Source organism: Lepidochelys kempii, chromosome 10 (assembly GCF_965140285.1).
Source record: "Lepidochelys kempii isolate rLepKem1 chromosome 10, rLepKem1.hap1, whole genome shotgun sequence".
In the NCBI taxonomy this organism is placed as follows: Eukaryota; Metazoa; Chordata; order Testudines; family Cheloniidae; genus Lepidochelys; species Lepidochelys kempii.
The window spans coordinates 46,559,555-46,573,372 of record NC_136389.1 but is presented as its reverse complement, the minus strand read 5'-3'; the positions used below and the strand labels follow the sequence as shown (position 1 = coordinate 46,573,372).

Sequence of the window (13,818 nt, the reverse complement as noted above, 5' to 3'; positions counted from 1 at the left end):
AACCCACCGCGGAGCTGGCAGCAGAAACAGACAAGGGATAGCTGCCCCAGAGTCTGGTAAGTTTCTGGGTTCATTTTTCTGTTTATTAATATGGGAATGGGAGAGATTTCCACTCCATGAACCAATGCCAAAAGTTTATAAGCCCTGGATAGCAGCATGTAGCTGCTAGTAGCTCACTGTTCCTGCCCCCAACAATGGAATTCCAAATGGAGACCAGGAAATGCCAGCAGTAAAACAGGCAAGTCAAAAGAAATCTCTCCTGGGAAGGTGCCCATTTTTGCTAGTATTTTCTATTTTGTTGAAATAAGAACCGTATATTACCTTTCCCATATGTACACCACTCAGTACCAACCCCATGGTGTAATGAGCTGCCTGAAAAGACTGAATTGTTTTGCTGGAGGGAGGGGGAAGTGATTCAAATGTCTGTTTTCATACGTAGTCCATTTCTGTTAAATGTAGTCCATGCATTCCATGGGTGACGAAATCATTAATCCCAAATACAACGAGGCGTTTGAAGTCAGTTCAGAAATTTGCCAGGGGGAGAAGGGGGATGGCTGTGGAGTTCCATTCCAGGTGTTTGCACGCCATCCTACCAGGCTGCATCAGAAGCCGTGGAGAGACGCTAAGCCATGTGAATGCTAATGCAGCACCCTGTTGATTCGTTCATGAATTCTGACCCAATCCTGGGGGCTGATAGCTGCAAACTTTTCATGTAGCTGGAACTCCATGTCTGTAGTCACATTTCGGGGAAGGATGTATTTTTCAGGGCTACCTTGGTAGCTCACCAGCCCACTCCACTCATAGATGTGCTGTTCACTCACCATACATTTGAACACTTCAGAGGCATACACACCTGGTTTCCCACCAACAGCCTGGCCACCAACCTCCTCCCAAATTCCATTTTTTTGAATTTATTTTTTAATGTTGTGATTTTTAACTTACCATTCTCTCAGCATAAGAACATGGGAGGGGGAGGAATAGCTCAGTGGTTTGAGCTTTAGCCTGCTAAACCCAGGGTTGTGAGCTCAATCCTTGGGGGGGCCATTTAGGGATATGGGGCAAAAATTGGGGATTGGTCCTGCTTTGAGCAGGGGGCTGGTCTAGATGACCTCCTGAGGTCCCTTCCAACCCTGATATTCTATGATTCTATAAGAAAGGCCCTTCTGGGTCAGACCAAAGATCCATCTAGCCCAGTATCCTGTCTTCTGACAGTGGCCAGTGCCAGGTGTGCCACACACACATACCAGGCACTGGCCACTCTCGGAAACGACCAGAACAGGTAATCATCAAGTGATCCAACCCCTGTCACTCATTCCCAACCACTCCTTGCACTGCGATTAACTGGGCTGTGTCTAGGGAGCTTCTGTGGGCTGAAGCAGCCTACTGTCAATATATTGAAGTTCAGTTTTAAAAGGTAACATTTTCTGTCCTTGAAATTCCAAAATGAGTTTTTGTTCTCCTGCACCAAGCTATCGGAGACAATAACCCTTTGTGTCTTGTCCTATTCCAGGCCCCTCGACCTTGACAAACTGCAGTATTTCCACAGCTCGCCCACACTGCAGAAGCTAAAGAGCCATCTCTCTTTTTTCTGGGAACAGCAGCACTCATAGATCTCTAAATGTGGTCTACCAGCAACAGGTTGATGCCTGTCACAGAAGCAGATGATTTGGCATGTTCCTTCCAAGAGGCTGTACGGCAAAGCTGCTGGGACTTTGTTCTTTTAAGGAGCTCTGCCTGCAGTGGCCTTGTACAGGTGCCCAGTTATCTTATGAGGAACACAGACAGATGATAGTTGTCCCTCACCCACTGTACAAGGGCTTGGCTCTCCATGAGGGATGTGAAGGGCTATATTAACCACAGTCAGTGGAAGAGCTCTGTTGAGCTTGCAGTCAAGGGCACTATAGGCGCCGACTTTCATTTTTCTGGGTAGGTGCTCCACCCTGAGGCCCTGCCCCCACTCCGCCCCTTCCCCCAAGGTCCCACCCTCGCTCCGCCTCTTCCTGCCTCCTCTCTACCCCCCCCCCCCACATGCCACCAAACAGCTGATCGGCACAACCTGCTGAAGTAACAGCTGATCAGCAGGTGGCTGGTGGGTGCTGAACACCCACTATTTGTCTGTGGGTGCTCCAGCCCCAGAGCCCCCATGGAGTCGGTGCCTCTGGAGGGCACTGTTCCCTGGACTGCAGGGCAGTAGTGCGGAGGCATCTTTCCCCAAATCCCAGGAAGGCTGGAGGTGTTTGTGTGACTGTCCACAGCTGGAGGCCAGTTAGGATACATGGGTGTGAATAGGCTGCACCGGATCCTGCAGTTCCTGCTGGGCACAAGTGGCTCCTGAATCAGGGGAGTTTTGCTCGGCAAGCACACTGCATGTGCGTTGGTGTCTCTGTTTGCATCTCCCCAGGCGTGCAGCACGGCCCGTGTCGTGGGCCAGAAGGGTGTGTAAGGCTCACAGCAAGGTGCTCCGGAAGGTTTTCCTGGGCCTCTTGTGTGCAGGTGAGACTGTCGGGCCCTCTCACAACATGTGGGAGATCCTCCTTGGGAATCAGAGACACTAGAACCAAGAGCCCCTCCTCAGCCAAGTGGACTCATCCCCTCAGCATGTTCTCCAGGCCTTGGGCTAGTCTGGATTTCCATGTCCCAAGCAAGGGGGGGTCCACCCCTTGTCACGAAGGTTGCATCTGAGCCCAGTTCATCTCATATCTTTCCAGCTACAGTGGGCCTGTGTCATTCTGACCCCATTGCTCCTGGTCAGACCTTCTCCTCACGGGGGGTTCAGGCATCTCTAGTCCTGGAACAGCATGACCCTGTTCCCCCCCTTACCCCTCCTGGTGAACATGCAGAGATCTCTACTTCTGCCTTCCTGTCAGTCCCTCCAGCCCCCAGGAATGGCTGGTCACTACAAGCCCATGAGCTAGCTCACTTGACTGCTGTGGGATTGCTCTGCAGTGGTAGAGGTTGTGTGGTGAGGGATGGGGGAGGAATAGCTGGAGGCCAAGGAGGGTTTGTGAGAGCTGAGTCTGCCCACAGGCCCCTGAAGCCACTCACTGCCTCTGCCCTGCTTTTCCTCAGCTTACTTGGCCTATTTCATCACGGCCTGTTGGCTGGACTTCCAGCGAGCCATTGCCTTGGTCGTTATCACTGGTCTGGTCATCTTCTTCGTGGGCTGGGGCTTCATTCAGAAACACTGTGGAGCCAAGCTGACGAAGCTTCTGAGCCCCTGTTGGAAATGCTTTCTGAAGTCCTGGCCATGGCTAAAATGGTGAGTCTGGCAATAAACACATTATCCACCGGAAAGCAACTTTCCTCTGGGCTGCATGTTTCACCAGGTGCATTGGGTCTCCGTCACGTCAGTGCACACACACACGCCTGATGAGCATAGGAGAGCTGGGCTGGTGTGCACACACGGAGCATGTACTAACTGGGCCTGCGCTGGACTCCAGGGCTGGGGGCTGTGCTGAAGCTGGCAGACACATGCTGGCACACATTCCCAGACAGACGTGGCCCTAGAGGCCTCTCCGGGGAGGGATCTGACAGCCACTGCAGGTGTGCTAAATAGGATTGTGATAACATGAACTATGCCTCTCCATACTGATCGGAAGGGCTGCAGTTTGGTTGTCTCTTCAAACGATTCCCATCTCTTCCTTGATGGAAGCTGATCTCCACTATGGGGTATTCGCTCAAAGAGAAAACATCTCACCTTGGTCCATGTGCTCGGGGCGGTATGGGTAATCCCTGGACTTTCCTGCCTTACTGTGCAACCCTCGCTCACACAAGTGGCCCTGAGACACCCCAGTGGTCCCACTGGCTTTGGTCAGGCTACTTGTCGCCATGTAGGCACTTAATGACTGTGATCAAGTCAGTGTTTTCTCCAGGAATTGAAATTAGTGGGGGTTCAAATTTACAGCGAGGCGGGGTCAGGGCTGATGAGGTGTGAGACCGTGAAGGGTGAAGGCTGTATGGCACCATAGTAAAAACTGAAAAATGTTTCATGACCATTTTATTTGATTTTAAAATCATCACACAAATTAAAGTTGGCTACTTAAGCCTTCTATGAAGCACTATATCTACATCCTTCTTGGTTTCTTGTTATAATTTTGCACAACTCTGTTAATGAACTTCTTGAATGCAATGCATTCATCTTTGGTGGCTTCTCGTGTGTCCAGTACTTCCATTCCTTCAATTGATATGCTCATTAGTTCATTCACATGATCAGGCAGAAGGCGACTTCTTTCAGAACACAAAATTCTATTCAATGATGAAAAAGAATGCTCAGCTGTAGCTGTTGTGACTGGGAGTAGCAAGAGATTCCTACTTCTTTTAGCCCAGGAAACATAACACAAAGATCAGGTCAAGCCACTAGTGATGGTAAAAAAGAAGTTGAAGTCAAATCTTCATTCATTTGTCGAATGATATTCCACTCTGTGTTTAAATTCTCTATTCTGTCCTGAGCACATGGCAGCCCCATTGCTGGTAGTGCCTCACTCCACTCAACTGTCGGTGTTTTATAGGACAGGGATCTGTGAAAGCTACATAGAGGTTGAGTAGAATCTAGAAGTCGCTGTTGTAGGTCTTTAAGACTCAAGTCTGTGTACTTTTTCAGTTGTCTTAACAAACACTTCTTGTCCCCTTCACTTAAGGATTCAATATAAATGCCTTCATTAGTCAACTTCTGGACTGAAGTCTTTGCTTCTTCCAGTACTTTTTCAATGCATAACTCTCTGATTGATCCAAATGTAGCTTCTATTTCTGGACAAAGATCTACTACTGTTGTAGCAGATACCTGGATGGCATTTGTCAAGGTTCCTCCCCCACTCTGAACTCTAGGGTACAGATGTGGGGACCTGCATGAAAACCTCCTAAGCTTACTTTTACCAGCTTAGGTTAAAACTTCCCCAAGGTACAAATTAATTTTATCTTTTTTCCTTGGAATAACCACTGCCACCACCAAACTCTAACTGGGTTTACTGGGAAATGTAGTTTGGACACGTCTTTCCCCCCAAAATCCTCCCAACCCTTGCACCCCACTTTTTTGGAAAGGTTTGGTAAAAATCCTCACCAATTTGCATAGCTGACCACAGACCCAAACCCTTGGATCTGAGAACAATGAAAAAGCATTCAGTTTTCTTACAAGAAGACTTTTAATAGAAATAGAAGTAAATAGGAGTAAAGGAATCACCCCTGTAAAATCAGGATGGTAGGTACCTTACAGGGTAATTAGATTCAAAACATAGAGAATCCCTCTAGGCAAAACCTTAAGTTACAAAAAAGACACACAGACAGAAATAGCCATTCTATTCAGCACAATTCTTTTCTCAGCCATTTAAAGAAATCATAATCTAACGCATACCTAGCTAGATTACTTACTAAAAGTTCTAAGACTCCATTCCTGTTCTATCCCCGGCAAAGCAGCATACCAACAGACACAGACCCTTTGTTTCTCTCCCTCCTCCCAGCTTTTGAAAGTATCTTGTCTCCTCATTGGTCATTTTGGTCAGGTGCCAGCGAGATTACCTTTAGAATCTTAACCCTTTACAGGTGAGAGGATTTTTCCTCTGGCCAGGAGGGATTTTAAAGGGATTTACCCTTCCCTTTATATTTATGACAGCATTGTTTAATGACCCAGGCGGTTTCAACAGTAGACTTACAAGAGAGAGAATGGCAATAGTCTTCTCTGAACGTAGTAACAAAAGTAATCCACCAGCCTCACTACTTAGATCCATCCTATCTTGGTAGATACTTTCCAAAGCCAGTAATAATGGCTGGAGTAATTTTAAGACAACAGCCAAGGATCGCTCATGAGAAAGCCAGAGGGTTTTCCCAGGTTGGACTAATTTGAACTTCAGTCCCAGTATATCTTCTATATTTTCCAAGATATTCAGTCTTTTTGGACTCTTGCTGAAAAAAGAATATAATGAAGACATTAAATTTATAGCTTTGTAAATGTCTTTTGAAGAGTCTGCAGCTCATACTAGCGTTAGTTGGAGTAGATGGCCTCTGCAGTATGTGTAGGAGAGATTAGGGCTACACTTTTCGTTGAGCAAAGCTTGTGCTCCACCATGTCTTCCAGAGAAGTTTGCAGCTCCATCAAATGCACAAGCAGCCCTCTGTTTGGGATCCCATTGACAAGTATTTAACTCTTCTAAGATGTGGGTTGTCACAGATGCAGCCAATCTGTCTTCTGTGACTTGAACATCTAGAAATGCATGTACTGGCCTACCACTGACATCAAGATAACATACACAATGACTTAATACTTGATGACCATTTGCATTGGTGCATTCATCAGCGATGTATGCACATTTTTTGAATGTGGTGGGAGAGTTCTTCACTTTTTCAACTGTTGAGTCTTTCACTGTTGCACCACATGTGTCTAGCCAGTCAGTTGAGTTTCTTGCAGAAAGGTAGTGAGCATTTGCTGGTCTTGTTCGGAACCAGTGTTCAACTTCAGGATGAACAAGTGACAATGGACTTAACATTGGCCTCCAGTTTGTAGTGTGTGGTATCTCTTGCTTAAATAGAAAGTACGATGCCACGGCCATGTTTGTTCGCATGAACTGTGTTGTGTCTCCAACATTCTTAACAGCCTCATTAACACTCACCGGTGTTGTCCTTGGTCAGTGGAGACTCAGAGTTCAGAGGTGCTTTCGCATGAGTTCATCTCCCAGGTAGGGGGGCAAGAAAGCACCTTGCTCGTTCCTCCAGCTGCTCACTGTTCACTCTGGCCACTGTTGTTCGTTGTGCCACCGTTCACTCCATCGCTCTGTGGCCAATGGCCCTGCGCTGCCACCTTCTGCTGCCACCTGCCACTGTGACCTCTGCGAGTTGGTCTCTTGAGGTTCCAGCAGCTCTCAGTGATTTTAGCTGAGCTCTCAGTGGGGGAACCTCGCTGCTAGCGCAGACTGGGCCGTCTCTGCCACAGAAACACTGTCCCACAGCAGGTCTAAGCACTTAGACCTGATCATCAGTGATTTCAGCTGTAGTGATCACTTAACAAAGCAAAGACTATGGAGCTCTGTCTTTAAACAGTGGAGAGGGGCAGGTCTAATAGTACTTGTGACTCAGGCAGACCATTAAGCAAAACACCTGTCCCCACCCTCTCTCTCTCTCTCTCTCTCTCTCTCGATGCCCTCCATCAGCACAGGCTAAGTACAGTTCTACTGCCCTTTACTCGTACAATAAGAACAACAACATTTCATTACCCTCCCCCCACCCCACCCCCTGCATTCAAGTGATTTGTAACCCAACCCCAGCCAAAATCTATCACTTGGGCAACACAGCTCTGTTTGCTGGATACCTAGGTAGATTAGGTGTGAATGTAAATACAATCTGGTCCTGAAGCCTTTCCCCCCCAGTCCCCAGCTCATCACTAGCTGTCAGGGAGAGCTCATTTAGACTTTGCTTACAAATCATAATTTGAAATTATTAGGTTGGCCAACATCACCAAAATGAATGCACTGACATTGTCATAAACAGCTGTACAAGGAAGCTAGTCGATGTTCATACTTTTCAAATCTATGATACTTTTTCAGATACACGTATTTTATCCTACACTGTATATGCTTTTAAAGTGTGTATTCATGTTTCAATTTCAATTCAAATTTCCAAACAATCACTAAATTGGCAACACTGCATGTAAGTAGTTCACAAAACTTGTGATTTCATCAGAAAATGATGACTAGTTTGTTTGACCAGATCTATTATCCATAAAGACATGTTGACTGGTATTAAAATAGAGGGAAGATATGAGAACTTATTTAGCACAGAATCAAGATGTTGAGAACAAAATTAGTCAAGGATCAAAGAATATGAAGAGAAGACATTCTTAGATTACCTAAATACCAGTGCTAGGAATCTGGGTAACTAACAAGAAGAATTGGAATTGCTCATTTATGAACGTAAATTTGATTTTGTTGGTATTGCTCAAACCTACTGGGATAATTCCCATGATTGGAATGTGAAAAGCAAAATAGGCAAAAGGGGAGGGTGAGTGGCCCTCTATGTCAAAAATGAGATTACCTATTTCCAAGTCACTGATAACTCAGAAGGAAATTATTTTGAATATGTATGGATCAATGTCCTAATAGATAAAGCACAAGATGGCATATTAGTTGGTGTCTGCTACAGACCACTAAATGACTAGGGAACAGAATGACCATCTCTTTACCCACCTATCTTCAATATGTAGGAAGAAAAGCCAAGTGATCATGCAGACTTCAGTTTGAGTGAAATATGCTGGAGGTCTCATGCTGTCAGTACTAAAACACCTTTGGAATTTCTAAACATTATACATGCCAGGTTCCTAACTCAAAAAGTGTTGCAGCCAACATGGGGGAATTCTTTATTTGACCTTGTCTTGACAGGTAAAGAGGAACTGATCACAGAACTGAAAATTAACGGTACTTTAGACGAGTGATCATGACTTGATCACATTTATATTGTGCAAGCAGAATAAAGACCAAACAAGTAATATATATATATACCTGGTGCTTTAAAAGGGCCAATTTCACAACACTGATGAAACAATTATGAGCCAAACCAGTTGGGAGAAATTTAAATCTAACCAGAAAAAGGTGAATGCTTATTGGAAATTGTTTAAAACCACCTTACTAGAGACCCAAAAATCCACAATCCCATCACTGAAGAAGGCCATACTGGTTAAAAAACTGACATAGTTTAGAAGGGTAATGAAGGCAGCTAAAAAAATAATATAGATAGATAAATAAATGGAAGAAAGGGGAAGTTGATGGTAATAAGTATAAATCAGAAGCGAGGAAATGTAGAAAATTGATAAGGGAAGCCAAGAGACAAAAGGAAAAATCTATGGCCAGAGAGTTAAGGACAATAAGAAAGTGGTTGTTTTAAAACAATACTCAGAACAAAAAGAATCCTGACAATGATATTGGTCCATTACTAGATGGAAATGGTAGAATTATCAATAATAATGCAGAAAAGGCTGAGGTGTTCAATAAATATTTCTGTTTTGTATCTGGGGGAAAACATGATATAGTCTCATTATGTGGTGGTGAGAATACTCTTTCCATTCCAGTAGAATCAAAGGGACACAAGGTAAAATCTATGGTCAGCAGAATTAAGGATAATGAGGAGTTTTTAAAGTATATCAGGAACAAAAAGAATCCCGACAATGGTATTGGTCCATTACCACGTGGAAATGCAGCAATATTGATAATAATGCAGAAAAGGCCGAAGTGTTCAAGAGATATTTCTGTTCTGTATTTGGGAAAAAACAGATGTGATAGGTCTAACATTGATGATTATGATGATGATAACACTCTTTCCAATCCACTCTTATTTGAGGAGGATGTCAAACAGCACCACTAAAGTTAGACATTTTTAAATTAGCAGGTCCAGATAACTTGTATCTGTAGTTTGAAAAGAGCTGGCTGAGGCACTCGTTGAACAACTAATGTTGATTTTCAATAAGTCTTGGAATACCGGGGAAGTGCAAGAAGACTGGAAGAATGCTCATTCTGTGCCCATATTTTAAAAGGTTAAACAGGATGATTCCCATAATGATAGGCCTGTCAGCCTTGACATTGATCCTGGGCAAGATAATGGAGTAGCTGAAACGAGACTTGATGAATGAAGAATTAAAGGAGGGTGATGTAATTAATGCCAGTCGACATGGGCTTATGGAAAATAGATCCTGTCAAACTAACTTGATATCTTTTTTTTTTTTTTTTTTTGCTGAGATTACAAGTTTGGTAATAGTGTTGATGCAATATAATTAGACTTTTTTAAGGCATTTGACTTGGTACCACATGACACTTTGATTAAAAAACCTAGAAAGACAAAATTAATATGGTACTCATTAAATGGATTAAAAGCTGGCTAACTGTTAGGTCTCAATGTAAATGTAAATAGAGAATGACATGGAAGTGAACATAAAATTATCGCTGATAAAGTTGGCAGATGATACAAAAATTGGGGGAGTGGTAAATAGCAGAGGACAGGTCACTAATACAAGATCGATCTGGATTGCTTGGTAAACTGGACACAAGCAAACAATTTGTGTTTTAATGTGGCCAGATGTAAATGAATACATCTAGGAATAAAGAATGTAGGCCACACTTACAGCATGGAAGACTCTATCCTGGGAAACAGGGACTCTGAAAAAGATCTGGGAGGTGTGGTGGATAATCCACTGAACATGAGCTCCCAGTGCGACACTGTGGCCAAAAGGGCTAATGTCATCCCGGGATGCATAAACAGAGGAACCTTGAGTAGGAAAAAAGAGACTATTTTACCTTTGTCTTTGTCACTGGTGTGACTACTGCTACAATACCGGTTCTGGTGTCCACAATTCAAGAACAATTTTGATAAATTGGAGAGAATTCAGAGAAGATTCATGACACTTGTTAAAAGATTAGAAAACCCGCCCTATATTGACAGACTCAAGGAGCTCAGTCTATTTAGCTTATCAAAGAGAAGGTTAAGGGATGACTTGATCACAATCTATAAGTACCTACACGGGAACAAATGTTTAATAATGGGCTCATCAATCTAGCACAGAAAGGTCTAACACCATCCAATGGCTGGAAGTTGAAGCTAGACAAATTCAGACTGAAAATAAGCTGTACATTTTTAACAATGACAGTAATTAATCTTTGGAACAACTTACCAAGGGTCGTGGTGGATTCTCCATCATTAACATGTTTTAACTCAAGACGGGATGTTTTTCTAAGAGATCTGCTCTAGGGATTATTTTGGGGAAGTTCTCTGGAACTGTGCTGTACCGGAGGTCAGACTCAATGAGCTCTGGTCCCTTCTGCCCTTGGAATCTGTGAATCTATGAATTAATTATGCTGCCACCCTTAACTTTTTTACTGAGTGCATCCCATGTCAACCTCGCCGTGATTTTGCCTAAAGTCTGTGTCACGCTAACCAGCTGATAGGTACCTGAACCAGTGTTGGAGTCCTAAAAATACAAGTGCTGGAACACAAGTCAGTGGGAGGCCCCGGTAGGGAGCAGAAGATGGATGGTAGTGGGGGAGCTGGGCAGAGCAGGGGATAAGGACAGTGCAGGGTGCTGGGAGAAGCCCAAGGGAGCAGGGTGACTCCTCACAGAGCCCATCCTGTCCCGCATCCCCCCTACCTTTGCGGGGCTCCTGATCCCTGTGAGGGGTTCTGCTGTCCAGGTGTCCCCACTACCCAGCTCCCGATATTGGTCAGCACCACAGTGAACTGCCAGGTCCTGGCTGCAGCGTCCTGGCTCCCTCTGTGCTGACCTGCCACCGAGCAGTCTCCACGTGGGCCTGGCACCCACACCTGACAGCTTGGAGGATGCTCTGCAGCCATGGAGGGAAAGGACCAGGTCCAGCAGAAGTATCACAATGCTGTTTGGAATCTTAAGGAAGTGCCAGGACAGCGTTCCGGCATGGCTCAATGCTAACCGGAGCAGGATCTTATATTGCTGAGGCCAAGTCATCACCTGCCAGGTTGGGAAGGAGTCTCCTTACCAGCCACGAATGGTAGAAAGTGTCACCCACGGATGCTGCTGTGATAGCTTAGTGATAGCAAGGCACCCCGAAGCCTTCTGCACTGCAGACTGCCCTGACCAACTGGGGGTCTTTTTCTCCAACCAGAGGAGATGGCAGGCTCCTGTAGGAATATTCCTCAGCCATTCAGCATGACCTCCCTCCTCCTTGGGGCTAACTTCAACCAGCTGCTGCCATTGGGCCAGGTTGGGGATAGGATGTGATCATGTGTGGTGAGGGACAAGTAGAGTGTCAGTGGCATATTGCTGGCACTGAGCCCTTGTCATCTCACTGGAGGGGGAGAAGTGATCCTCATGCTCCCGGGAGTTCCTGCAGCCACATCACTTGGCCAACTTGCTGTCTGGTTCTTCCCCTGCAGGGTGTTCTGGCTGGCCGTTCTGGTTGGTCTGGTCACATGGCTGGCTCTGGACACCTCCAAAAGGCCAGAGCAACTGATTTCATTTGCTGGCCTCTGCGCATTTGTTCTGTTCCTCTTTGGCTGCTCCAAACACCATGCTGCAGTAAGTGGATGTGTTTCCTTTGGGTTCTGCACTTCCATGCAGGAAGGACTGGCTTGGGCCAATGCTGCAGATGCTGCTTCTCCATGGGAAGGTCTCCCTGACCAGCTCAGCTCTGGCTTGTCCTAGGGGCTGAAGGCAGAGGTTGTCTCTGGGAGTATGCACCCTCTTGTACTGTTTGCATTTGTTATCTCCTGGTGCCCCATAGAAGAAGCCTCTGGGGCACCAGCGGAAAAGGGGGAGGGCGCCCAGCCAGCGGAGCTCACTGGTAGAGATCAGAGCGGCAGCATGGCCAGAGAACAGAGCATAGGCCACCCACTCCTGAGCCCAGATTCTGGCTCTCCGAGTGACACGCCTCTGAGCTTGGGCAATAAATTCCCCATCGCCCTCCACCCGCAGTGGGGACAGAAATACTGACCTCAGGCCAGAGTTACAAGGGAGTCAGGCACCCTTAGATGCAGATAGGCACCTAGTGGGGTTTACAAAGCACCTAAGTGAGTTCAGCACCCAACTCCTATTGACTTTTAACCTCACCTGTTTAGGTAATCTTGAAAATCCTACTGCAAAATTCCTAGCTGCAACATTAGGTGCCTAAATACCTTTGTAATTCTGCCCCCCGCAACCTGTCTCTTGTTCAGTAGGGTCAGGCTCTGATCTGGGTCACAGTGGTGCAGGGCCATTGACAGGAAAGCTCCTCTGAGAGTGAGCCTGGCATGTGTGCAAAGGGTGATGTGTCCTTACATGGAGGAATTGTTCCCCTGGCACCCATTCCCTGATTTGCATCATCTCGTTGCCTGTCTCCCTGGTCCCTTCCTCTGCTCTCTCTCTGTCTGCCCCTTGGTTTCCTCCCATTCCACCTCCTTAGCCCGCTTTTTCAGAGTGCACTAGAGTCCATGGGATAGCCCTGCCTCTCACTGGGCGGGGCCTGGTCAGCCAAACAGAGGTGGGAGCTCACTCTGGACTGGAGGGACCCCTTCAGAGAAGAGGGGAAAGTGCATCTTGCAAGAGGCTCCCTCAGCCCAGCATGGTGGGGTCAATGCTCACATCCCTCACCTGGTCCTACCTGCTGTCTGTCTAGGGGTTTCTATGGCACCCATCACCATGGCAGCTAAGTGCCTGCTGACTCCTCCCTTGAAATGACAGTGGGGCTTGGAGTCTGATATGACTAACAGAGGCTAGAGTGGAAAGATGATGGGACTTAAAACATAGGGCACTGCTTTGGTCTTGGTCCCAGGTGCCCTGGAGAGCTGTCTTCTGGGGCCTTGGCTTGGAGTTTGTTCTTGGCATCTTTATAATCAGAACGGATCCTGGATTCGAAGCATTCCAGTGGCTTGGCAATCAGATCCAGGTACTGAATCCTCAGATGGTGGGGGAGGTTTGAGGTGGAGCGGGGAGAGGGCATGGAGGTGAGGTAGGATGGGTGTGTTTGGAGTCGATGGAGATGCGTGTGGAGGTGGGAATGGGGTGGGTGGGGATGGGGGTGAGGCTGGGGTGAGATTGCATATGGAGGTGGGGAGGGAAAGGGAGGGGTGGAAGATCAAGGTAAGGCTGGGGCTGGAGTGGAGGATGGGGGTGGGGTGGAGGTGGGGCCAGGTGAGCAGGCATGGGGCTAGGTTCTAACTATTCTTTATTGCTCAGGAGATGGAAGCTTAAGCTGGTGTTGGCCAATAGCCTGAAGGGAGCTGGCGAGGCCGTCACATGGACCTGGCGTGACTAGTTGTTTCTTTAACTGTAGCAGGAAGCCGGGCAAGGAGTGGGCCTGGCTCTGGGCAGGAGTGGTGCAGAGAAGCAGAGGGAGGCTGAAC

The 13,818-nt window shown here is 46.5% G+C and overlaps 1 protein-coding gene across 2 annotated transcripts in view; it reads left to right on the top strand.

Moving 5' to 3' along the window:
- The window catches only part of LOC140917911 (sodium/nucleoside cotransporter 2), a 44,597-nt gene that overhangs the window by 7,868 nt on the left and 22,911 nt on the right, over positions 1–13,818 (top strand). For both annotated transcript variants that reach the window (XR_012161035.2, XM_073361446.1), the window contains exons 4-7: positions 2,402–2,493; positions 3,070–3,259; positions 11,875–12,016; positions 13,248–13,361. Coding sequence is in view for 1 of the 2 variants with exons in the window: in XM_073361446.1 (XP_073217547.1) it covers positions 2,402–2,493; positions 3,070–3,259; positions 11,875–12,016; positions 13,248–13,361 (538 nt within the window). In the remaining variant the exon portion in view is untranslated. The remainder of the gene's footprint in view (positions 1–2,401; positions 2,494–3,069; positions 3,260–11,874; positions 12,017–13,247; positions 13,362–13,818) is intronic.